Here is a 25,406-nt window from a genome sequence, read left to right as displayed (position 1 = left end):
TTCTTTCTGCACTCTGGACAGATACGGCCAATTCTTTAACAGGAATTACAGCTCCTGTTAATGTCGATTGGGGCAGGAGGCAGACAGAAAAATCCCACAGTGCTTCCAAATCAAGGAGTGCTACAGTTACAGCTCCAGAAGAGACCCCCAAAACGTCTCAATGAGCACACTGTCTCAATAGTGCCGCAACATTACTGTACACAGGGACAGCAACCTGCACTGACGAGAAGGAAAGTTGTACTCTGCACATCATTAATGCCTGCAGCAGTGCTACTATTCCTTGCAAGACTCTTTTCAACATTTACTATGCTGTGCACAGATCTGGTCTCCAAATTACAAAAAGGATATAGAAGCACTGGAGAAAGTGCAAAACAGATTTACAAGGATAAAAGTGAATACCTGTGATTTTAATCCAATCTGAAATGTGGTCGTGATTCAACGAAACAGCCAGTTTAAACTAAACAGCCAGTGCACCTTGAACGAGGATCTACAACTAATGGCTACACTACTTTTGGTGCAATGACGCCCCCCCCCACCCCCCAATTTTGCATGACAATTCCCGAGCCCAGTCCAGAACTGAGAGGATACAACTATCAGGAAAGACTGAATGCTTTTCTTGCTCTGTATGTGGTCTTAAGATTAATGTTTCAAAACAATTATAAATGTATTTAATTGTCAGACATATTACTATCTCTAGCTTTTCTAATCTGTTATTAAAAAGCCTGTCATCAAACTGAGTTTTACAAAAGCAAGACTGTAATGCAGGTCAAATGCTCTTTACAACAAAAAAAGGAAGTGAGAGTGTAGGAAGTGAAGATGTAATAGTTGGGTTTATATTTATAAAGTGACTGTTGAACGGACCTAAAGCTGAGAGACCCACGATGGGAAGTCCTATCAAAGAAGGAATGCTGCACATACAACAGTATAAATTTGGAATGGTGAGTTCCATGATCTTGATGTACAAGTTACTGGCATTTAGGTTTATTGTCAAGGCCTCGAATAAGTTGTGTTTTAAAGACGGGCAGTAAGGCAGACGAGGACAGGACATCAATGTGTCAAGAAATTGGTCCAGACTTGCCCGAATTGAAGGCTGACAGTCAGGAATCCTGCGCTTCAGGAGGGTTTGTCGTTCTCCACAGGCTCAAACCATCCTGGGCATTTCATTCATATTTAACTTGTAACTCCCAGCCCGTTTGAGCAATTGTCCATCATAAAACTGTGGAAATGCATGGAATAACCTCGAACAGTTCTCATCAACGCAACCCGTATTCAATCTTATAAGTATTTTCCGCCGCGGTCCTTAAAGGATAGAAAAACCAACTACCGCACTTGGGAACAAACTAAATAGAGCGGCGGTAGCACTGGCGGACTAGGCTCGGGAATTGTCGTGCAATATTGGGGGGCGTCATTGCACCAAAAGTAGTGTAGCCATTAGTTGTAGATCCTCGTTCAAGGTGCACTGGCTGTTTAGTTTAAACTGGCTGTTTGGTTGAATCACCACTACACTTCGGATTGGATTAAATTCACCTCTAAGTATTGAAATCAGCGCGACATCCTCTCCAAAACATGTCGGGAGCCCACCCCAGGCCTCTTGGATTTTAAGGATTCTTGAGACAAAACAATGGCTTTCCTTACAAGATAATTTTGTTTATTTGGACACACTTCCCTGCATTTTTAAAAAAAAGATGGCATTTTTCTAGATCTGAGAGCATTAAATACTTTAGTTTACTGACTTCTGTACTCTTATCTCGCCTAAATATCTGTTGTTAAGATGGACTTCCCCTTTAAAAGTTTTGGAAGACTTATAGCATAAGCTGAGTTGCAGGAGTATAGAACAAGCTCAATATTTAACTTCTGACAACTGTTGGCTCTTCATTGTTTCATCCTGATATTCACTGTAGTTGCAGAGTGAATCAAAATGATCATTTTTTCTATTTCCTTGCAATATTAGATCTGTGATTGTTTTTAACCATGTTGAAGACAGCTTGGGAGATCTGTTTGTGAAAAAGCAGGTGGTACTAGCTCAGCTTTCAACTGAAGTGTGTGCATTTGATTGTGTTTATCCACAGCAATTATATTTAGGATTTACTTTTAGTTCATGTGTGATGCAAGTAAAATAATATTAATGGGAAATTAGAACAAACATTCCACCTATAATATTCCAGGGTAGACTTGGATGAAATCCTGGTATACAGTATTAGAAACATAGAAACATAGAAAATAGGAGCAGGAGTAGGCCATTCAGCCCTTTGAGCCTGCTCCGCCATTCAGTATGATCATGGCTGATCCTCTATCTCAATACCATATTCCCGCTCTCTCCCCATACCCCTTGATGCCTTTTGTGTCTAGAAATCTATCTAGCTCCTTCTTAAATATATTCAGTGATTTGGCCTCCACAGCCTTCTGTGGTAGAGAATTCTACAGGTTCACCACCCTCTGAGTGAAGAAATTTCTCCTCGTCTCAATCCTAAATGTCCTACCCCTTATCCTGAGACTGTGACCCCTCGTTCTGGACCCCCCAGGGTCCAGAACGAGGGGTCACAGTCCTTTTTAATAGACACTAGCATTTTCCCTACTACAGATGTTAGACAGTTCCCTGTTTTCTCTCCCTCCTTTTTTAAATAGTGGGGTTACATTTGCCACCTTCCAATCTGCCAGGGGAAACATCCTCCCTGCATCCAGTCTGTCTTAGCCCTGTTAGAATTTTATACGTTTCAATGAGATCCCCTCTCATTCTTCTAAACTCGAGTGAATACAGGCCGAGTCGACCCAATCACTCCTCATACGACAGTCCTGCCATCCCAGGAATCAGTCTGGTGAACCTTCGCTGCACTCCCTCTATGGCAAGTATATCCTTTCTTAGGTAAGGAGACCAAAACTGCACACAATACTCCAGGTGTGGTCTCACCAAGGCCCTGTATAACTGCAGTGAGACATCCTTGCTCCTGTAGTCAAATCCTCTTGCAATGAAGGCCAACATACCATTTGCCTTCCTAACTGCTTGCTGCACTGCATGTTTGCTTTCAGTGCCTGGTGTAAAAAGACACCCACGTCCCTTTGTACATCAACATTTCCCAATCAATCACCATTTAAATAATACTCTGCCTTTCTGTTTTTCCTTCCGAAGTGGATAACTTCACATTTATCCACATTATACTGCATCTGCCTTGTATTTGCCCACTCACGCACCTTGTCTAAATCACCTGAAGCCTCTTTACATCCTCCTCACAACTCATGATCCAACCTAGTTTTGTGTCATCATCAAACTTGGAAATATTACATTTGGTTCCCTCATCCAAATCATTGATATGTATTGTGAATAGCTGGGGCCCAAGCACTGATCCCTGCGGTACCCCACTAGTCACCACCTGCCACCCGGAAAAAGACCCATTTATTCCTACTCTCTGTTTCTTGTCTGTTAACCAATTTTCGATCCATGCCAGTATATTACCACCAATCCCATGTGCTTTAATTTTGCACACTAACCTCTTATGTGGGACTTTATCAAAGGCTTTCTGAAAATCCAGATAAACCACAGTCACTGATTCTCCCTTATCTATTCTACCAGTTACATCCTCAAAAAACTCCAGTAGGTTTGTCAAACATGATTTCCCTTTCATAAATCCATGTTGACTTTGTCTAATCCCGTTGATATTTTCTAAGTGTCCTGTTATCACATCCTTTTTAATAGACACTAGCATTTTCCCTACTACAGATGTTAGACAGTTCCCTGTTTTCTCTCCCTCCTTTTTTAAATAGTGGGGTTACATTTGCCACCTTCCAATCTGCAGGAACTGTTCCATAATCTATAGAATTTTGGACGATGACAACTAATGCATCCACTATTTCAATGGCTACCTCTTTTAGTACTCTGGGATGCAGATTATCAGGCCCAAGGGATTTATTGGCTTTCAGTCCCATTAATTTCTCCAGCACTATTTTTTTACTAATACTATTTTCCTTTAATTCCTCCTTCTCACTAGTCCCTTGGTTCCCTTGCATTTCTGGAAAGTTATTTGTGTCCTCTTCTGTGAAAACAGAACCAAAGTATTTGTTTAATTGCTCTGCCATTTTCTTGTTCCCCATTATAAATTCTCCTGTTTCTGACTGTAAGGGACCTACATTTATCTTCACTAATCTTTTTCTTTTTACATACTTGTATTAGGCATCCTAAAGATTTTAGTTAATGAAACCTTTAGTGGTTGAATCTTCTTCATTATTGAGTGTCAGTGTTAATCCCAACTGTAGCTCCAGATAGGTGCATAACACATAAAGGACCATTAAGATATTAGCACTTTCACAGCACAAAGTCCCTCTCCAAATAATGAAAGCTCATTCCAAAGTAATTCGCCTTACGGCGTGTTTCTGTTCTCTACTAGTACACAGTCCCATAAATAGTAAGTAGGATACTGCTTCACCTCCCTCACACTGCAATTGGTGAATTTATCATCTTCATTCAGTACTTTGTGACATGAAATTCCAGGGAATCGCTTCACTATTTGTTTGCTCAGATTCTAACCTCTATCCATGTGCTATGACAAGAATTGTTGGTTCATTTCTGTGAACTGCTCTTCAATGTTTCACCTTTATCTCTGTAGGAAATGTAAGTGGAGCAATTTCCCCACTAAAAAGAGGCTTGCCTTGCGGCTTAGTGCATGGTGTGGTACTAAGCCAATACAGACTGAGAAGTCCCATGGTTAATTCCCATTCTGTGCTGAGTTAGTTGAAGCAGCAGTCAGGACTTGAGAAATTAGCATTAACTTCCCGTTGGCTAAGGAGGGTAAATATCATCCACTCCTGATTGATATCTGGTGAACCTTGCTGCAAAGTGTTGGTGTTATTATTATTGAAATTTCTTGACTCTCTTGTCCTCTAGTTAATTTTTGTGTTTTGTGTTTTGAGACTACTCCTGTAAATGATCCGAGGTCCCAGAGCATGTTTTCACTTACACGGATGTTTATGTAAATTCATAACATGCCTAGAGGATGAACAGAGAACCCTCTTCAGTTTATTCCAGCTACTGGTTTTATCACGTGATATAAATTTAGGCCTGCACTTCCTGCCAATCTCATTAACATCAAATTTAGAGAGGTTGGCTACCGTGGGAAAAATATCATACTGGTGCAGTAAGGGGGTGTATTTTTGATGTTGGAGCTGAGACATATTGTTGGGGAAGAATAGAAGGAGCTTTTCTCTGCATCTGGCTGTGCTTTACCTGATCTGGGCATGCTTGATACTGACACTAGGTGCTGGAAATGGGAAAAGATCCTCCCAACACTAACATCCCTCACCTTGATGAGCACAAAAAGAAATTTAAAGAAGCACACCTTTTCTGTCCATCGGAATAATTTGATTGTTTGGGCTGGATTTGGGATTCTACTTTAAGATTGTATTTGCCAATTTCATTTCCAGCACTGGACAGTATTGTATGAAGTCCTTTCCTTAATTTTATCCATTAAAAATGTTAATCACCGATCCATTCAGGCTCATTTAAGACACAGGAGTCCATGCAGAGATGGGAGCGTTACATGATTCAAATTCGAACTTGCTGGAATCTTTTTTTGTCGCTTTCATCCATTATTTTTAATATAAGGGAGGACCTTCTGCTATAAACAGTGAGCTAAACTGCACTTTCAAAACATCCACAAAGCACTGGGACGTATCAAGGTCTATCTGGATTCAGTCACCCTATCAGGGTTTGGGTGCGCTCAGAGTTTCAAATTGTTCTATGTTCATCCTTAATGTCGATTGAACCTCTCTTGTTATTTCAGAAAGTTTGGAAGAAGAGTTGGTCCATATTGTACCCAGCGAGTTCAAACAGCATTGCCAGGCTGGAACAGTTTGATTCAAAGGAGAGCAGCGCCTCCTCCGACAGACAGAGTTCTAAAAGAGTGGAGAGGATAATTCGTTTGTCTGACTGTATCAGCATCAGTCAGATTCAAGCGGAAAACTCACGTAAAGAGATGTCTGCGTTCTGCATCAACACCATGGAGAAAACCTACATAATGGCAGCTCCAAAAAATGAAATGATGGATTGGGTCAAAAGTCTGTGTGAGTTAGCATTTCAGGTAGGTAAGGCACAGGGAGCTGAAATTCAAATCTGTGGTTATTACATCCACTGTTTATATTTAATAAACAAATACTTTAGTGTCATTTAAAAAATGGAGCAATAGAAACATAGAAACATAGAAAACAGGAGCAGGAGTAGGCCATTTGGCCCTTCGAGCCTGCTCCGCCATTCAATATGATCATGGCTGATCCTCTATCTCAATATCACATCACCGCTTTCTCCCCATACCCCTTGATCCCTTTTGTGTCTAGAAATCTATCTAGATCCTTCTTAAATATATTCAGTAACTTGGCTCCACAGCCTTCTGTGGTAGAGAATTCCACAGGTTCACCACCCTCTGAGTGAAGAAATTTCTCCTCATCTCAGTCCTAAATGTCCTACCCCATATCCTGAGACTGTGACCCCTCATTCTAGACCCCCCAGCCAGGGGAAACATCCTCCCTGCATCCAGTCTGTCTAGCCCTGTCAGAATTTTATACGTTTCAATGAGACCCCCTCTCATTCTTCTAAACCCGAGTGAATACAGGCCTAGTCGACCCAATCACTCCTCATATGACAGTCCTGCCATCCCAGGAATCAGTCTGGTGAACCTTCGCTGCACTCCCTCTATGGCAAGTATATCCTTTCCTAGGTAAGGAGACCAAAACTGCACACAGTACTCCAGGTGTAGTCTCACCAAGGCCCTGTATAACTGCAGTGAGACATCCTTGCTCCTGTACTCAAATCCTCTTGCAATGAAGGCCAACATATAATTTGCCTTCCTAACTGCTTGCTGCACCTGCATGTTTGCTTTCAGTGCCTGGTGTAAAAAGACACCCAGGTCCCTTTGTACATCAACATTTCCCAATCAATCACCATTTAAATAATACTCTGCCTTTCTGTTTTTCCTTCTGAAGTGAATAACTTCACATTTATCCACATTATACTGCATCTGCCTTGTATTTGCCCACTCACTCAACTTGTCTAAATCACCTTGAAGCTTCTTTGCATCCTCCTCACAACTCACGATCCCACCTAGTTTTGTGTCATCATCAAATTGGAAATATTACATTTGGTTCCCTCATCCAAATCATTGATAAATATTGTGAATAGCTGGGGCCCAAGCACTGATCCCTGCGGTACCCCACTAGTCACTGCCTGCCACCCCGAAAAAGACCCATTTATTCCTACTCTCTGTTTCCTGTCTGTTAACCAATTTTCAATCCATGCCAGTATATTACCACAAATCCCATGTGCTTTAATTTTGCACACTAACCTCTTATGTGGGACTTTATCAAAGGCCTTCTAAAAATCCAAATAAACCACATCCACTGGTTCTCCCTTATCCTACCAGTTACATCCTCAAAAAACTCCAGTAGGTTTGTCAAACACGATTTCCATTTCATAAATCCATTTTGACTTTGTTTAATCCTGTTGATATTTTCTAGGTGTCCTGTTATCCCTGCTCTTATATTCTATGCCTCAGCTAATAAAGGAAAGTATCCCAAATGCCTTCTTAACCACCTTATCTACCTGTCCTGCTACCTTCAGGGATCTGTGGACATGCACTCCAAGGTCCCTGACTTCCTCTACACCTCTCAGTGTCCTCCCATTTATTGTGTATTCCCTTGCCTTGTTTGCCCTCCCCAAATTCATTACCTCACACTTCTCTGGATTGAGTTCCATTTGCCACTTTTCTGCCCACCTGACCAGTCAATTGATGTCTTCCTGCAGTCTACAACTTTCTCCTCACTATCAACTACATGGCCAATTTTTGTATCATCTGCAAACTTCTTAATCATGCCCCCTACATTTATGTTCAAATCATTAATATATACCACAAAAAGCAAGGGACCTAGTACTGAACCCCAGTGGAAACAGCCACAAAAACACCCTTCGACCATTACCTTTTGCTTCCTGCCACTGAGCCAATTTTAGATCCAACTTGACACTTTCCCTTGGATCCCATGGGCTTGTACTTTTTTGACCAGTCTGCCATGTGGGACCTTATCAAAAGCCTTGCTAAAATCCATGTAGACTCCATCAAATGCACTACCCTCATTGACCCTCCTCGTTACCTCCTCAAAAAATTCAATCAAGTTAGTCAGACACGACCTTCCCTTAACAAATCCATGCTGACGTTCCTTGATTAATCCGTACCTTTCTAAGTGAAGGTTTATCCTGAATCCTCAGAATTTTTTCCAATAATTTGCCCACCACCGAGGTTAGACTGACTGGCCTGTAATTACTCGTTCTATCTCTTTCTCCCTTTTTACACAAGGGTACAATGTTAGCAGTCCTCCAATCCTCCGGCACCACACCTGTATCTAGAGAGGATTGGAAAATGATGGTCAGAGCACCCGCTCGGACATCCGAAATCGAGCCCAAAGTATTTATTAAGAACCATACCCACATCCTCCGCCTCCACACATAGGTTACCTTTTTGGTCTCTAATAGGCCCTACTCTTTCCTTCGTTATCCTCTTGCTGTTAATGTATTTATGAAACGTCTTTGGGTTTTCCTTGATTTTTACTTGCCAATATTTTTTCATGGCCTCTCTTTGCTTTCCTAATTTCCTTTTTAATTTCACCCCTGCACTTTCTATACTCCTCTAAGCTTTGTCGTATTGAGCTCTCGGTGTCTGACATAAGCTTCCCTTTTTTTGCCTTATCTTACCCTGTATGCTCCTTGACATCCAGGGGGCTCTAGATTTGGGAGTCCCACCCTTTTTCTTTGTGGGAACATATTTATTCTGAACCCCTTGAATCTTCCCTTTGAATGCCTCCCACTGCTCTGACACTGATTTACCTTCAAGAAGCTGTTTCCAGTCCACTTTTGCTAAATCACTTCTCAGCTTAGTAAAATTGGCCTTTCCTCAATTGAGAACTTTTACTCCTGTTTATCTTTGTCCTTTTCCATAACTATTCTAAATCTAACTGAATTATGATCACTACCATCAAAATGCTCTCCCACTGATACTCCTTCCACCTGCCCAGCTTCATTCCCTAAAACTAAATCCAGAACTGGCCCCTCTCTGGTTGGGTTTGCTACGTACTGGTTAAAAAAGTTCTCCTGAATGCAATTTAAGAATTCTGCACTCTCTATACCTTTTACACTGCTTATAGGGTATTAGGGTAGTTATTAGGGTAGTTGAACGCCCTCAGGTCCGGCCCCCCCTCCCCCGAACTCCCTCAGGTCCGCTCCGTCCCCGAACTCCGTCAGGTCTGCCCCTACCCCCCAGAACTCCCTCAGGTCCGCTCCACCCCCCTGAACATCCTCAGGTCCGCCCCCCTGATCTTCCTCAGGTCTGCCCCCCCCGAACTCCCTCAGGTCTGCCCCCCCCGAACTCCCTCAGGTCCGCCCCCCCCACCGAACTCCCTCAGGTCTGCCCCCCCCCCGAACTCCCTCAGGTCCGCCCCCCCCCCACCCCCGAACTCCCTCAGGTCTGCCCCCCCAGAACTCCCTCAGGTCTGCCGCCCCCTCCCCCGAACTCCCTCAGGTCCGCTCCGTCCCCGAACTCCGTCAGGTCTGCCCCTACCCCCCAGAACTCCCTCAGGTCCGCTCCACCCCCCTGAACATCCTCAGGTCCGCCCCCCAGAACTCCCTCAGGTCTGCCCCCCCCCGAACTCCCTCAGGTCTGCCCCCCCACCCCCGAACACCCTCAGGTCTGCCCCCCCCGAACTCCCTCAGGTCTGCCCCCCCCGAACTCCCTCAGGCCCGCTTCGTCCCCCAAACTCCCTCAGGTCTGCCCCCCCCCGAACTCCCTCAGGTCTGCCCCCCCCCCCGAACACCCTCAGGTCTGCCCCCCCCGAACACCCTCAGGTCTGCCCCCCCCAGAACTCCCTCAGGTCTGCCCCCCCCGAACTCCCTCAGGTCTGCCCCCCCCCCCGAACACCCTCAGGTCTGCCCCCCCCGAACTGCCTCAGGTCTGCCCCCCCCAGAACTCCCTCAGGTCTGCCCCCCCCCGAACTCCCTCAGGTCTGCCCCCCCCCCCGAACACCCTCAGGTCTGCCCCCCCCGAACACCCTCAGGTCTGCCCCCCCCGAACTCCCTCAGGCCCGCTTCGTCCCCCAAACTCCCTCAGGTCTGCCCCCCCCCGAACTCCCTCAGGTCTGCCCCCCCCCCCGAACACCCTCAGGTCTGCCCCCCCCGAACACCCTCAGGTCTGCCCCCCCCGAACTCCCTCAGGCCCGCTTCGTCCCCCAAACTCCCTCAGGTCTGCCCCCCCCCCGAACTCCCTCAGGTCTGCCACCCCCGAACTCCCTCAGGTCTGCCCCCCCCGAACTCCCTCAGGCCCGCTTCGTCCCCCAAACTCCCTCAGGTCTGCCCCCCCCGAACTCCCTCAGGCCCGCTTCGTCCCCCAAACTCCCTCAGGTCTGCCCCCCCCCCGAACTCCCTCAGGTCTGCCACCCCCGAACTCCCTCAGGTCCGCTCCGTCCCCGAACTCCGTCAGGTCCGCACAGTCCCCGAGCTCCCTCAGGTCCGCCCTCCTCACCCTCAGGTCCGCTCCCCTTACCTTCAGGCTCTCTGAGATTATTATTCTTAATTTTATTAACTAATTACTTTATCTAGTTTAAGTTATTGATTTAAGCTCCTGGTTAAACATCTGACAGAGAAAAAAAACAGTAATACTCACAAAACAATCCTCAACCTGCTCTCCTGTGATGTTACTCTTTGAAATCTCTGCCTGTGGTGAGTGATCTCCCCCCGCCCGAACTCGGGCCTCGCTCCCCCCACCCCATCTTGGGCCTCGCTGCCCCCGCCCGATCACGGGCCTCACTCCCCCCCGCCCGATCACGGGCCTCACTCCCCCCCCGCCCGAACTCGGGCCTCGCTCCCCCCACCCCATCTTGGGCCTCGCTGCCCCCGCCCGATCTCGGGCCTCACTCCCCCCCGCCCAATCTCGGGCTTCTCTCCCCCCACCCCATCTCGGGCCTCACTGCCCCCGCCCGATCTCGGGCCTCGCTCCCCCCGCCCGAACTCGGGCCTCGCTCCCCCTACCCCATCTCGGGCCTCACTGCCCCCGCCCGATCTCGGGCCTCGCTACCCCCCGCCTGATCTCGGGCCTCCCTCCCCCCGCCCGAATTCGGGCCTCGCCCCCCTGCCCGATCTCGGGCCTTGCCCTCCCCACCTGAACTCCGGATCTCTTCCCTCTCTCCTCCCGCCCAAGCTCTCTATCTCGGGCCTCCTCCCACTCAAACTCCCGATCTCGGGCCTCACTCCTCCCGCACGAACTCGGGCCTCGCCCCCCTGCCCGATCTCGGGCCAAGCTCCCCCCGCCCGACCTCGGGCCTCGCTCCCCTCTGCCCTATCATGGGCCTCGCTCCCCCGCCCGATCACGGGCCTCGCTCCCCCCACCTGAACTCCGGATCCCTTCCCTCTCTCCTCCCGCCCTAGCTCTCTATCTCGGGCCTCACTCCTCCCACCCAAACTCCCGATCTCGGGCCTCACTCCTCCCGCTCTATCTCGGGCCTCACTCCTCCTGCTCTATCTCGGGCCTCACTCCTCCTGCACGAACTCTCGATCTCGGTCCTCACTCCTCCCACTCTAACTCTCGATCTCGGTACTCACTCCTCCTGCACGAACTCTCGATCTCGGTCCTCACTCCTCCCACTCTAACTCTCGATCTCGGTACTCACTCCTCCGGCTCTAACTCTCGATCTCGGTCCTCACTCCTCCCACTCTAACTCTCGATCTCGGTACTCACTCCTCCGGCTCTAACTCTCGATCTCAGTCCTCACTCCTCCCGCTCTGACTCTCGATCTCGGTCCTCACTCCTCCCGCACGAACTCTCGATCTTGGGCCTTACTCCTCCCACTCTTACTCTCGATCTTGGGCCTCACTCCTCCTGCTCTAACTCTCGATCTTGGGCCTCACTCCTCCCACTCTGACTCTCTATCTCGGGCCTCACTCCTCCCGCTTGAACTCTCGATCTCTGGCCTCACTCCTCCTGCTCTAACTCTCGATCTTGGGCCTCACTCCTCCCACTCTGACTCTCTATCTCGGGCCTCACTCCTCCTGCTCTAACTCGATCTCGGGCCTCACTCCTCCCGCTCTAACTCTCGATCTCGGGCCTCACTCCTCCTGCTCTAACTCTCGATCTCTGGCCTCACTCCTCCCGCTCTAACTCTCGATCTCTGGCCTCACTCCTCCCGCTCTAACTCTCGATCTCGGTCCTCACTCCTCCCGCTCTAACTCTCGATCATGGGCCTCACTCCTCCCACTCTAACTCTCGATCTCGGGCCTCACTCCTCCCGCTCTAACTCTCGATCTCGGGCCTCACTCCTCCTGCTCTAACTCTCGATCTTGGGCCTCACTCCTCCCGCTCTAACTCTCGATCTCGGTCCTCACTCCTCCTGCTTGAACTCTCGATCTCGGGCCTCACTCCTCCCGCTCTAACTCTCGATCTCAGTCCTCACTCCTCCCGCTCTAACTCTCGATCTCGGTCCTCACTCCTCCTGCTTGAACTCTCGATCTCTGGCCTCACTCCTCCCGCTCTAACTCTCGATCTCGGTCCTCACTCCTCCCGCTCTAACTCTCGATCTCGGTCCTCACTCCTCCCGCTCTAACTCTCGATCTCGGTCCTCACTCCTCCTGCTCTAACTCTCGATCTCGGGCCTCACTCCTCCCGCTCTAACTCTCGATCTCAGTCCTCACTCCTCCCGCTCTAACTCTCGATCTTGGGCCTCACTCCTCCCGCTCTAACTCTCGATCTCGGGCCTCACTCCTCCCGCTCTAACTCTCGATCTCGGGCCTCACTCCTCCCGCTCTAACTCTCGATCTCGGTCCTCACTCCTCCCGCTCTAACTCTCGATCTCTGGCCTCACTCCTCCCGCTCGAACTCTCGATCTCGGTCCTCACTCCTCCGGCTCTAACTCTCGATCTCTGGCCTCACTCCTCCTGCTCGAACTCTCGATCTCGGTCCTCACTCCTCCCGCTCGAACTCTCGATCTCGGTCCTCACTCCTCCTGCTCTAACTCTCGATCTCGGGCCTCACTCCTCCTGCTCTAACTCTCGATCATGGGCCTCACTCCTCCCGCTCTAACTCTCGATCTCGGGCCTCACTCCTCCCGCTCTAACTCTTGATCTCGGTCCTCACTCCTCCCGCTCTAACTCTCGATCTCGGTCCTCACTCCTCCTGCTCTAACTCTCGATCTCGGTCCTCACTCCTCCCGCTCGAACTCTCGATCTTGGGCCTCACTCCTCCCGCTCTAACTCTCGATCTCGGGCCTCACTCCTCCCGCTCTAACTCTCGATCTCGGGCCTCACTCCTCCCGCTCTAACTCTCGATCTCGGTCCTCACTCCTCCCGCTCTAACTCTCGATCTCTGGCCTCACTCCTCCCGCTCGAACTCTCGATCTCGGTCCTCACTCCTCCGGCTCTAACTCTCGATCTCTGGCCTCACTCCTCCTGCTCGAACTCTCGATCTCGGTCCTCACTCCTCCCGCTCGAACTCTCGATCTCGGTCCTCACTCCTCCTGCTCTAACTCTCGATCTCGGGCCTCACTCCTCCTGCTCTAACTCTCGATCATGGGCCTCACTCCTCCCGCTCTAACTCTCGATCTCGGGCCTCACTCCTCCCGCTCTAACTCTTGATCTCGGTCCTCACTCCTCCCGCTCTAACTCTCGATCTCGGTCCTCACTCCTCCTGCTCTAACTCTCGATCTCGGTCCTCACTCCTCCCGCTCGAACTCTCGATCTCGGTCCTCACTCCTCCTGCTCTAACTCTCGATCTCGGGCCTCACTCCTCCTGCTCTAACTCTCGATCATGGGCCTCACTCCTCCCGCTCTAACTCTCGATCTCGGGCCTCACTCCTCCCGCTCTAACTCTCGATCTCGGGCCTCACTCCTCCCACTCTAACTCTCGATCTCAGTCCTCACTCCTCCCACTTGAACTCTCGATCTCGGGCCTCACTCCTCCCGCTCTAACTCTCGATCTCGGTCCTCACTCCTCCCGCTCTTACTCTCGATCTCGGTCCTCACTCCTCCCGCTCTTACTCTCGATCTCGGTCCTCACTCCTCCCGCTCTTACTCTCGATCTCGGTCCTCACTCCTCCCGCTTGAACTCTCGATCTCGGTCCTCACTCCTCCCGCTCTAACTCTCGATCTCGGGCCTCACTCCTCCTGCTCTAACTCTCGATCTCTGGCCTCACTCCTCCCGCTCTAACTCTCGATCTCGGGCCTCACTCCTCCCGCTCGAACTCTCGTTCTCGGTCCTCACTCCTCCCGCTCTAACTCTCGATCTCGGTCCTCACTCCTCCTGCTCTAACTCTCGATCTCGGTCCTCACTCCTCCCGGTCTAACTCTCGATCTCTGGCCTCACTCCTCCTGCTCTAACTCTCGATCTCGGGCCTCACTCCTCCTGCTCTAACTCTCGATCTCGGTCCTCACTCCTCCTGCTCTAACTCTCGATCTCAGTCCTCACTCCTCCTGCTCTAACTCTCGATCATGGGCCTCACTCCTCCCGCTCTAACTCTCGATCTCGGTCCTCACTCCTCCCGCTCTAACTCTCGATCTCGGTCCTCACTCCTCCTGCTCTAACTCTCGATCTCTGGCCTCACTCCTCCTGCTCTAACTCTCGATCTCGGGCCTCACTCCTCCTGCTCTAACACTAGATCTCGGGCCTCACTCCTCCCGCACGAACTCTCGATCTCGGTCCTCACTCCTCCCGCTCTAACTCTCGATCTCGGTCCTCACTCCTCCCGCTCTAACTCTCGATCTCTGGCCTCATTCCTCCTGCTCTAACTCTCGATCTCGGGCCTCACTCCTCCTGCTCTAACTCTCGATCTCGGTCCTCACTCCTCCTGCTCTAACTCTCGATCTTGGGCCTCACTCCTCCCGCTCTAACTCTCGATCTCGGTCCTCACTCCTCCCGCTCTAACTCTCGATCTCGGTCCTCACTCCTCCCGCTCTAACTCTCGATCTCTGGCCTCATTCCTCCTGCTCTAACTCTCGATCTCGGGCCTCACTCCTCCTGCTCTAACTCTCGATCTCGGTCCTCACTCCTCCTGCTCTAACTCTCGATCTCTGGCCTCACTCCTCCCGCTCTAACTCTCGATCTCAGTCCTCACTCCTCCTGCTCTAACTCTAGATCTTGGGCCTCACTCCTCCTGCTCTAACTCTCGATCTCGGTCCTCACTCCTCCCGCTCTAACTCTCGATCTCGGTCCTCACTCCTCCCGCTCGAACTCTCGATCTCAGTCCTCACTCCTCCTGCTCTAACTCTCGATCTCGGTCCTCACTCCTCCCGCTCTAACTCTCGATCTCTGGCCTCACTCCTCCCGCTCTAACTCTCGATCTCGGTCCTCACTCCTCCCGCTCTAACTCTCGATCTCTGGCCTCACTCCTCCCGCTCGAACTCTCGATCTTGGGCCTCACTCCTCCCGCTCGAACTCTCGATCTCGGTCCTCACTCCTCCCGCTCTAACTCTCGATCTCGGTCCTCACTCCTCCCGCTCGAACTCTCGATCTCGGTTCTCACTCCTCCCGCTCTAACTCTCGATCTCTGGCCTCACTCCTCCCGCTCTAACTCTCGATTTCGGTCCTCACTCCTCCCGCTCGAACTCTCGATCTCGGTCCTCACTCCTCCCGCTCTAACTCTCGATCTCTGGCCTCACTCCTCCCGCTCGAACTCTCGATCTCAGTCCTCACTCCTCCTGCTCTAACTCTCGATCTCTGGCCTCACTCCTCCCGCTCGAACTCTCGATCTCGGTCCTCACTCCTCCTGCTCTAACTCTCGATCTCGGTCCTCACTCCTCCTGCTCTAACTCTCGATCTCAGTCCTCACTCCTCCTGCTCTAACTCTCGATCTCGGTCCTCACTCCTCCTGCTCTAACTCTCGATCTCGGTCCTCACTCCTCCCGCTCTAACTCTCTATCTCGGTCCTCACTCCTCCCGCTCTAACTCTCGATCTCTGGCCTCACTCCTCCCGCTCGAACTCTCGATCTCGGTCCTCACTCCTCCTGCTCTAACTCTCGATCTCTGGCCTCACTCCTCCCGCTCGAACTCTCGATCTCGGTCCTCACTCCTCCTGCTCTAACTCTCGATCTCGGTCCTCACTCCTCCTGCTCTAACTCTCGATCTCGGTCCTCACTCCTCCCGCTCTAACTCTCTATCTCGGTCCTCACTCCTCCCGCTCTAACTCTCGATCTCGGTCCTCACTCCTCCCGCTCTAACTCTCGATCTCGGTCCTCACTCCTCCCGCTCGAACTCTCGATCTCGGTCCTCACTCCTCCTGCTCTAACTCTCGATCTCTGGCCTCACTCCTCCCGCTCTAACTCTCGATCTCGGTCCTCACTCCTCCCGCTCTAACTCTCGATCTCGGTCCTCACTCCTCCTGCTCTAACTCTCGATCTCTGGCCTCCTTTTTAAGCCTCTCTCCTCCCACTTCTGCAGTATGGCTGCTCTTCTAAGATTGGAGTGAAGTCATTTCATAGCAGGGTAGACGGATTGGAGGGAGCTTTTCTCTGCATCTAGACAATGCCACACCTGACCCAGGAGCACTTGATGCTGACACTGGATTCTAGAAATGGATAGTGCTCCATTGCCCAGCTTTGACATCCCTCACCTTGGTGAGCATTAAAAAGTGTTTAAAATAGTTCCTAGGACTGACCTCAGAATATTGCCATTTCTACAACTTAGCCCCACAGTGGCCTTCAACAACATGGTTTTATTTTTTAATTACCAAAAAGTAATGGTGCCATGTTTTGTATTCATGTTTTGCAATAAGCAAATCAATGACATAATTGCCTTGGCAACACTGTCTGGTGATATCTTTGTAATACAGCATCTGTAAAGGTTTCCCCACTGTTCCCATGCACAGTGGGGAAACCTTTACAGAGTCAGTTATTGGCCGTTCAATGAACTGGGCTCCCTCAAGTAGTCCCCACTAAAACTGCCCTGTTATATTAATGGTCTGAAGTGCAGCAATGTTGCATGAAAAGAAAATTGTACTTGGTTGTAACTTTTAAATGTATAACTAGATCTTTCATTTCCTCTGCCTTGCCAGAACACCAGTGCGAAAAAGCAAAATGAAGATTTTTCTGCTTCCGGTTACACATTGTCTAGCAACTCATTAAAAATGGAAGAAAATCAGCTTTACTCGTCCGTGGCTCAAGGTGCAGTAATAAACGACATAAGGAGAATATGCTTTCCATTGTGAATCTAGTGGGGTGCTGCAAGGACCAGTGCTTGGGCCTCAGCTGTTAACAATATATATCAATGACTTAGATTAAGGGACCAAGTGTAATGTACCACGTTTGCTGACAATACAAAGCTAGGTGGGAAAGTAAGTTGTGAGGAGGACCGAAGGAGGCTGCAAAGCGATATCAACAGGTTAAGTGAGTGGTTGAGAAGGTGGTAGATGCAGTATAATGTGGGGAAATGTGAAATTATCCACTTGGGTAGGAAGAATAGAAATATTTTTTAAAAGGTGAGAGACTAAGAAATGTTGGTATTCAGAGGGATTTGGGTATGAATATAATTTGTACATGAATCACAGAAAGTTAATATGCATGTATAGCAAGCAATTAGGAAGGTAAATGTTATGTTAGCCTTTAATGCAAAGGGATTGGAGTATAAGAGTAAGGAGGTCTTGCTGCAATTATAGGGGGCTTTGGTGAGAGCGCACCTGGAGTACTGTGTACAGTTTTGGGCTCCTTACCTAAGGAAGGATATACTTGCCTTAGAGGGCTGCCACAAAGGTTCACTAGATTGATTCCTGGGATGAGAGGGTTGTCCTATGAGGAGAGATTGAGTAGAATGGGCCTATACTCTCCTCAGATTAGAAGAATGAGAAATTCTTATTGAAACATATAAAATCTTAGAGGGCTTGACAGGGTAGATGTTGTGAGAGGTTGTTTCTCCTGGCTGGAGAGTCTAGAACTAGGGGTCATGGACTCAAGATAAGGGGTTGGCCATTTAGGATGCAGATAAGAAACATTTCTTCACTCAGAGAGTTGTGAATCTTTGGAATTCTCTACCCCAGAGGGCTGTGAATGAGATCGATTGACTTTTGGACACTAAGGAAATCAAGGGATATGGGGACAGGGCGGGAAAGTGGAGTTGAGGTAGATGATCAGCCATGATCTTATTGAATAGCAGAGCAGGCTCGAGGGGCCATATGGCCTACTCCTGCTCCCATTTCTTATGTTCTAATGTTCTTAATCTATGTCTAGAACATATAGCCTCTGATCCATCACTAGGGTGCAGTTGCAGATATTCAGATTTTGTTTTGCCTAATCACATGCACAAAATGTTAATACACTCTTCACCTTATTTTCTACGGTCAATTGTATTGTGAATATTGGCAATGTAATTAGATGGTAAAAAAAAATGTTTGCAATGGCTGCTTTATTAGGCTAGAGACCATGGGGTAAATTTGAACCGGGATCTGGAAAGAGGGCTGGGGGGGCTGCTGGGGTGCATTGGGGGGAACTCCTGACGGGAAACCCGGAAGTACAGGTTTCCCGGTCGCCCTTACAGTTTTAATGTAAGGACGTCTTTCATTTGTTTTTGTAGGTTTCCCGCCCAACAGGCCAGCCAGATTGACAGGCTGTCTGTCAGTTGGACGGGAGAACAGCCAGGGAGCAGATATCTGCAGGTAAGTCTTAGATGGGAGGGGTGGGGTCGGGGGGGTTGGGGTAGGTGGGGTCTTCGGGGGATCGGTCGTTGGGGTCGGGGTCATTGGGGGGGTCAGACATCGGGGGGGGGGAGGGTCAGAGATCGTGTTTGTGAGGTCGCGGCAGGTAAGCTTATTGGGCCTGGAGGAAACACTCATGCTCCTCCTGGCCCACAAGCAGCGCAATAAAGGCTCTTACCTGCTGAGCCGGCCCTTCTCGCCTCCTTTTATGTGGCCTGAAGCAGAAGGCCCGGGAATCTCGGCTCTCAGGAGTTAAAAATAAGAAACCTGTCAATATGGAGGCCCGCAACCTCCTTAAAAGGTTTCACTGACCGACCCGCTTCCTGAGAGCGGGTCGGTCACCTGCCCCCCACCCCCCGACCTGCCTCCCCACACCCGTCCGTTGGGTTAAAATTTATCCCCAAACCTTTCGCTGGCTATAAACGAAGTGGGCTAACTTTGACATTTTGCTATAATGTAAAATGGGCGACAGCGAATCTACATTTATAACAAAAATGTCATTTTATGGTAAAGAGAGGAGCAAAAGATGTGAACAAGCAGTGTGCAAGTCTCAGCAGTCTGTCAGGACAGAAATGTTTTGACAATGTAGCACATTCCTCTTAAAAAAACATTCTGTTCATTTTAAACTCTGTTTAAAGAAAAACTTTCCTTGCCACCAAATCATTGACAATGTATTCTACAGTTGTGCCCGTTCATCGATTCACTGTGACGGTGCAGAAGACTGATGCTGCAACTAGATGCAAGCTTCAAGGAAAATACGTGCTGGTACCTGGCAAAGACAACCTGATTTTGACAGATCCCCAAACTAAGCAAGTTGTCTACAAATGGCCTTATCAATATCTGCGCAGATATGGAAACGATCAGGTGAAGTTCTTTCTGCTTTTGTCTTTTTCCTGTTATATTCTTTTCTGAACCTGCCCTGTTACAGTTGATGCTGACCTTGAGTAGTGTTGCAATATTCAGATGGTAATGGTTTTGCAACAGTCAAATGCCTCCAGATCAGAGCCATGAGCCAGTTCCCATTGAAATCAATGGATGTACACAACCTGAACCCGAGTCTTCATCAATTGAATGGCTTGGGGAGAGTAGAGACCAAAGTGACAGGTCTTAATGAGGCCAAAAATATAGTACTACAAAGAGGATATTTTTTAACAGGTGAGAGACATTTTGTTTGTTTTGTGAATATGAGAGAAACGGGTTTACTTTGTACAGGGAGTGCTTCCCCTCACCTTTTCATTTAAATGATAAAAAGTGGGATGTACTATAACAATCGTTCATGCACATTGTTTCTCTCCACCCACTTGGAGTAGAATAGAAAAACTTCCCTTTAGTCAAATGAGTGAGGTTGCACCACCCAACAGCGTCCCCATAGGTGGGCCTGGGTGGGCCATGGCCTATTAAATTAGTAACCAACCCCACCCAAATCTGAAGCTGTGTGAATGCCTAGACCAGAATCCTGATAGTAAATTACAACCCCGAAGAACGGGTGGTGGGGTGGGGGGCGGGCAGTAAAAATGTTTAAAGTTTGGAGCGGGAACGAATCTTGGCTCCAACCTGCCAACTTAAAACTGGTGGGATGACATTTAAAGGGGCAATTAAGGTATTTGAAGTAGTTAAGGGAATTAAATTTTAGTGTATCGAGGCAGACAAACGATTTTAACTCTACCTAAACGTGTCTACCGTCGCCTCTGAAAGGCGCCATGGAAATGGAGGCGAGTTGCAGCCGGCAGCCATTTGGACCTTGAAACCAGTGATTGACACTTGACGAAAAGGTGAGTTTTTGCAGCAGGGCACTCAATTCTCTCAGACAAACCTTTGACTGGGAGTACTTTATGTTTAGACCGAAATTTCTTTGTTCACACTCAGAATTCTTGTGTTTAGACATATTTACCTACATTTTGGACCCCCTCATACATCGGGATAGGGGGGCACAATGGATTTATTCAACAGTACATCTGAGGAGGAGGCACATCAGCATCCGCGGCAGGCACAGCGTGCAGTTCTGGGAGTTGCAGCTCCACAAGACTGAGGTGCGCCACAAGGACCTGCAGAAGAGCAGAGAGGGGAACAATGGAGGGGCCGAGGTTGCAGGAGGCACTACCCATGTGAGAAGGTGTATAGGCAGAGGCTGGGCTTCCTGGACCTCTCTGAGGAGCAGTGCCTAGGAAGGCTCAGATTGAGTCACCAGATGGTTGCAGACAACTTGGCGTTCCTTCATACAGAGCTGCTCCCGGCTGGGCCTGGTGGCCTCGCATTGCAGTTAAAGTCACCATTTCCCTCAACTTCTTCACCTCCAGATCTTTCCAGGGCGCCACTGGTGACATCGCCAGGATCTCTCAGTTATCTGCACATAAGTGTATACGACAGTTCACAGATGGCTTGTTTGCCACTATAGAGATAGTGGATGCATTGGTTGTCATCTTCCAAAATTCTACAGATTCTGGAATGATTTCTGCAGATTGGAGGGTAGCAAATGTAACCCCACATTTAAGAAAGGAGGAAGAGAGAAAACAGGGAACTACAGACCTGTTAGTCTGACATCAATAGTAGGGAAAATGCTCGAATCTGTTATAAACGATGTGATAACAGGACACTTAGAAAATAATAATAGGATTTGGCAGAGTCAACATGGATTTATGAAAGGGAAATCCTGTTTGACAAACCTAGAGTCATAGAGTCATAGAGTTATACAGCACGGATAGAGGCCCTTCGGCCCATCGTGTCCGCGCTGGCCATCAAGCCCAGTCTAATCTAATCCCATATTCCAGCATTTGGTCCGTAGCCTTGTATGCTATGGCATTTCAAGTGCTCATCCAAATGCTTCTTGAATGTTGTGAGGGTTCCTGCCTCCACAACCCTCTCAGGCAGTGAGTTCCAGACTCCAACCACCCTCTGGGTGAAAAAGTTCTTTCTCAAATCCCCTCTAAACCTCCCGCCTTTTACCTTGAATCTATGCCCCCTTGTTATAGAACCCTCAACGAAGGGAAAAAGCTCCTTAGTATCCATCCTATCTATGCCCCTCATAATTTTGTACACCTCAATCATGTCCCCCCTCAGCCTCCTCTGCTCCAAGGAAAACAAACCCAATCTTCCCAGTCTCTCTTCATAGCTGAAGCGCTCCAGCCCTGGTAACATCCTGGTGAATCGCCTCTGCACCCTCTCCAAAGCGATCACATCCTTCCTGTAGTGCGGCGACCAGAACTGCACACAGTACTCCAGCTGTGGCCTAACCAGTGTTTTATACAGCTCCATCATAACCTCCTTGCTCTTATATTCTATGCCTCGGCTAATAAAGGCAAGTATCCCATATGCCTTCTTTACCACCTTATCTACCTGTTCCGCCGCCTTCAGGGATCTGTGAACTTGCACACCAAGATCCCTCTGACCCTCTGTCTTGCCTAGGGTCTTCCCATTCATTGTGTATTCCCTTGGCTTGTTAGTCCCTCCAAAGTGCATCACCTCGCACTTTTCCGGGTTAAATTCCATTTGCCACTGTTCCGCCCATCTGACCAACCCATCTATATCGTCCTGCAGACTGAGGCTATCCTCCTCGCTATTTACCACCCTACCAATTTTTGTATCATCAGTGAACTTACTGATCATACCTTTTACATTCATATCCAAGTCGTTAATGTAGACCACAAACAGCAAGGGCCCCAGCACAGATCCCTGTGGTACCCCACTGGCCACAGGCTTCCAGTCACAAAAACAACCTTCGACCATCACCCTCTGCCTTCTGCCACTAAGCCAGTTTTGTATCCAAAGTGCCAAGGCACCCTGGACTCCATGGGCTCGTACCTTCTTGACCAGTCTCCTGTGCGGGACTTTATCGAAGGCCTTACTGAAATCCATGTATACCACATCCACTGCGTTACCCTCATCCACACGCCTAGTCACCCCCTCAAAAAATTCAATCAAATTAGTCAGACATGATCTTCCCTTGACAAAGCCATGTTGACTATCCCTGATTAATCCTTGCTTCTCCAAGTGGAGACTAATTTTGTCCTTCAGAATTTTTTCCAATAATTTTCCTACCACTGATGTTAGGCTCACTGGCCTGTAGTTCCCCGGTTTTTCCCTACTCCCCTTCTTGAATAATGGTACTACATTAGCGGTTCTCCAGTCCTCTGGCACATCCCCTGTGGCCAGAGAGGTTCTGAATATATGTGTTAGAGCCCCCGCAATCTCCTCCTTTGCCTCACACAGTAGCCTGGGATACATTTCGTCCGGGCCTGGGGATTTATCCATTTTTAGCCCTGCTAAAACCGCCAATACCTCCTCCTGCTCGATGTTAATATGTTCGAGTATATCACAGTCCCCCTGTCGTATTTCTCTGTCTACGTCGTCCTTCTCCATAGTGAAAACAGATGCAAAAAATTCATTTAGAACCCCTCCTACATCTTCCGGCTCCACACACAGATTTTTGTCCCTAATGGGCCCTATTTTTTCCCTATTGGAGTTCTTTGAGGATGTAACTAGTAGAATAGATAAGGGGGAAACCAGTGAATGTGGTGTAATTGGATTTTCAGAAGGCTTTCGATAAAGTCCCACACAGGAGGTTGGTGAACAAAGTTGGAGCACATGGAATTGGGGTAATATACTGGCATGGATTGAGAATTGGTTAACAGACAGAAAACAGAGAGTAAGAATAAACGGGTCTTTTTCAGGTTGGCAGACTGTGACTAGTGGGGTACCGCAGGGATTGGTGCTTGGGTCCTAGTTATTCATAATCTATATCAATGATTTGGATGAGGGGACCAAATGTAATATTTCCAAGTTTGCTGATGACACAAAATTAGGTGGGAATGTGAGTTGTGAGGAGGATGCAAAGAGGCTTTAAGGGGATATATACAGGCTAAGTGAGTGGGCAAGAACATTGCAGATGGAATATAATGTGGAAAAATGTGAAGTTATCCACTTTGATAGGAAAAACAGAAATGCAGAGTATTTTTTAAATGGTGAGAGATTGGGAAATGTTGATGTTCAAAGGGACCTGGGTGTCCTTGTACATGAGTCACTGAAAGCTAACATGCAGGTGCAGCAAGCAATTAGGAAGGCAAATGGTATGTTGGCCTTTATTACAAGAGGATTTGAGTACAGGAGTAAAGATGTCTTACTGCAATTATATAGGGCCTTGGTGAGACTGCACCTGGAGTATTGTGTAAAATTTTGGTCTCCTTACCTAAGAAAGGATATACTTGCCAGAGAGGAAGTGCAATGAACGTTGACCAGACTGATTCCTGGGATGGCGGGATTGTCGTATGTGGAGAGATTGAGTAGACTAGGCCTGTATTCTCTAGAGTTTAGAAGAATGAGAGGTGATCTCATTGAAACATACAAAATTCTTACAGGGCTCGACAGGGTAGATGCAAGGAGGATATTTCCCCTGGCTGGGGAATCTAGAACCAGGGGTCACAGTCTCAGAATAAGGGGTAGGCCATTTAGGACTGAGATGAGGAGAAATTTCTTCACTCAGAGGGTGGTGAATCTTTGGAATTCTCTCCCCCAGAGGGCTGTGGAGGCTCAGTCATTGAGTACATTCAAAACAGAGATCAATAGATTTCTAGATATTAAAGGCATCAAGGGATACGGGGATGGTGCAGGAAAATGGTGTTAAGGTAGAAGATCAGCCATGATCTTGTTGAATGGTGGAGTAGGATCGGGGGGCCGGATAGCCTACTCCTGCTCCTATTTCTTCTGTTCTTATGTTCTTATTCGAGACTGTTTCCTAGAGCAATACATCATGGAACCAACCAGGGAACAGGCTATTTTAGATCTTGTATTGTGTAATGAGGCAGGGTTAATTAGTAATCTCACAGTAAAGGATCCTCTGGGGAAGAGCGATCATAATATGATAGAATTTCACATTGAGTTTGAGAGTGACGTACTTAAGTCTGAAACTAGAGTTTTAAACTTAAATAAAGCCAATTATATAGGTATGAGGGGCGAGTTGGCTAAGATAGTTTGGGAAATTAAATTAAAGGGTATGACGGTTGAAAAGCAATGGCAAACATTTAAAGAAATATTTTAATATTCTCTACAAATATACATTCTATTGAGAAGTAAGAGGTCCAGGGGAAAAATGATCCACCTGTGGCTAACTAAAGAAGTTAAGGATAGTATTAGATTAAATGAAGAGGCCTATAATGTTGCCAAGATGAGTAGTAAACCTGAGGATTGGGAGAGCTTTAGAAACCAGCAAAGGACAACCAAAAAATTGATAAAATGGAAGAAAATATAACATGCAAGTAAACTAGCAAGAAATATAAAAACGGATTAGAAACATAGAAACATAGAAAATAGGAGCAGGAGTAGGCCATTCGGCCCTTCGAGCCTGCTCCGCCATTCAATATGATCATTGCTGATCCTCTATCTCAATACCATATTCCCGCTCTCTCCCCATACCCCTTGATGTCTTTTGTGTCTAGAAATCTATCTAGCTCCTTCTTAAATCTATTCAGTGACTTGGTCTCCACAGCCTTCTGTGTTAAAGAATTCCACAGGTTCACTACCCTCTGAGTGAAGAAATTTCTCCTCATCTCAGTCCTAAATGTCCTACCCCGTATCATGAGACTGTGACCCCTCGTTCTGTACCCCCCAGCCAGGGGAAACAACCTCCCTGCATGCAGTCTGTCTAGCCCTGTCAGAATTTTACATGTTTTAATGAGATCCCCTCTCATTCTTCTAAACTCGAGTGAATACAGGCCGAGTCGACCCAA

At 48.2% G+C, this 25,406-nt stretch overlaps 1 protein-coding gene across 1 annotated transcript in view; it reads left to right on the top strand.

Moving 5' to 3' along the window:
- Positions 1-842: 842 nt before the first annotated feature.
- The window catches only part of LOC137332161 (docking protein 3-like), a 32,508-nt gene continuing 7,944 nt past the window's right edge, over positions 843-25,406 (top strand). The window contains exons 1-4 of the mRNA XM_067995867.1: positions 843-938; positions 5,772-6,068; positions 17,056-17,164; positions 19,370-19,551. Coding sequence (XP_067851968.1) covers positions 882-938; positions 5,772-6,068; positions 17,056-17,164; positions 19,370-19,551 — 645 coding nt within the window. The 5' untranslated portion in view covers positions 843-881. The remainder of the gene's footprint in view (positions 939-5,771; positions 6,069-17,055; positions 17,165-19,369; positions 19,552-25,406) is intronic.

Source organism: Heptranchias perlo, chromosome 14, assembly GCF_035084215.1.
Source record: "Heptranchias perlo isolate sHepPer1 chromosome 14, sHepPer1.hap1, whole genome shotgun sequence".
In the NCBI taxonomy this organism is placed as follows: Eukaryota; Metazoa; Chordata; class Chondrichthyes; order Hexanchiformes; family Hexanchidae; genus Heptranchias; species Heptranchias perlo.
The sequence above is the reverse complement of the archived record's forward strand: the minus strand, read 5'-3'. Positions and strand labels throughout refer to the sequence as shown.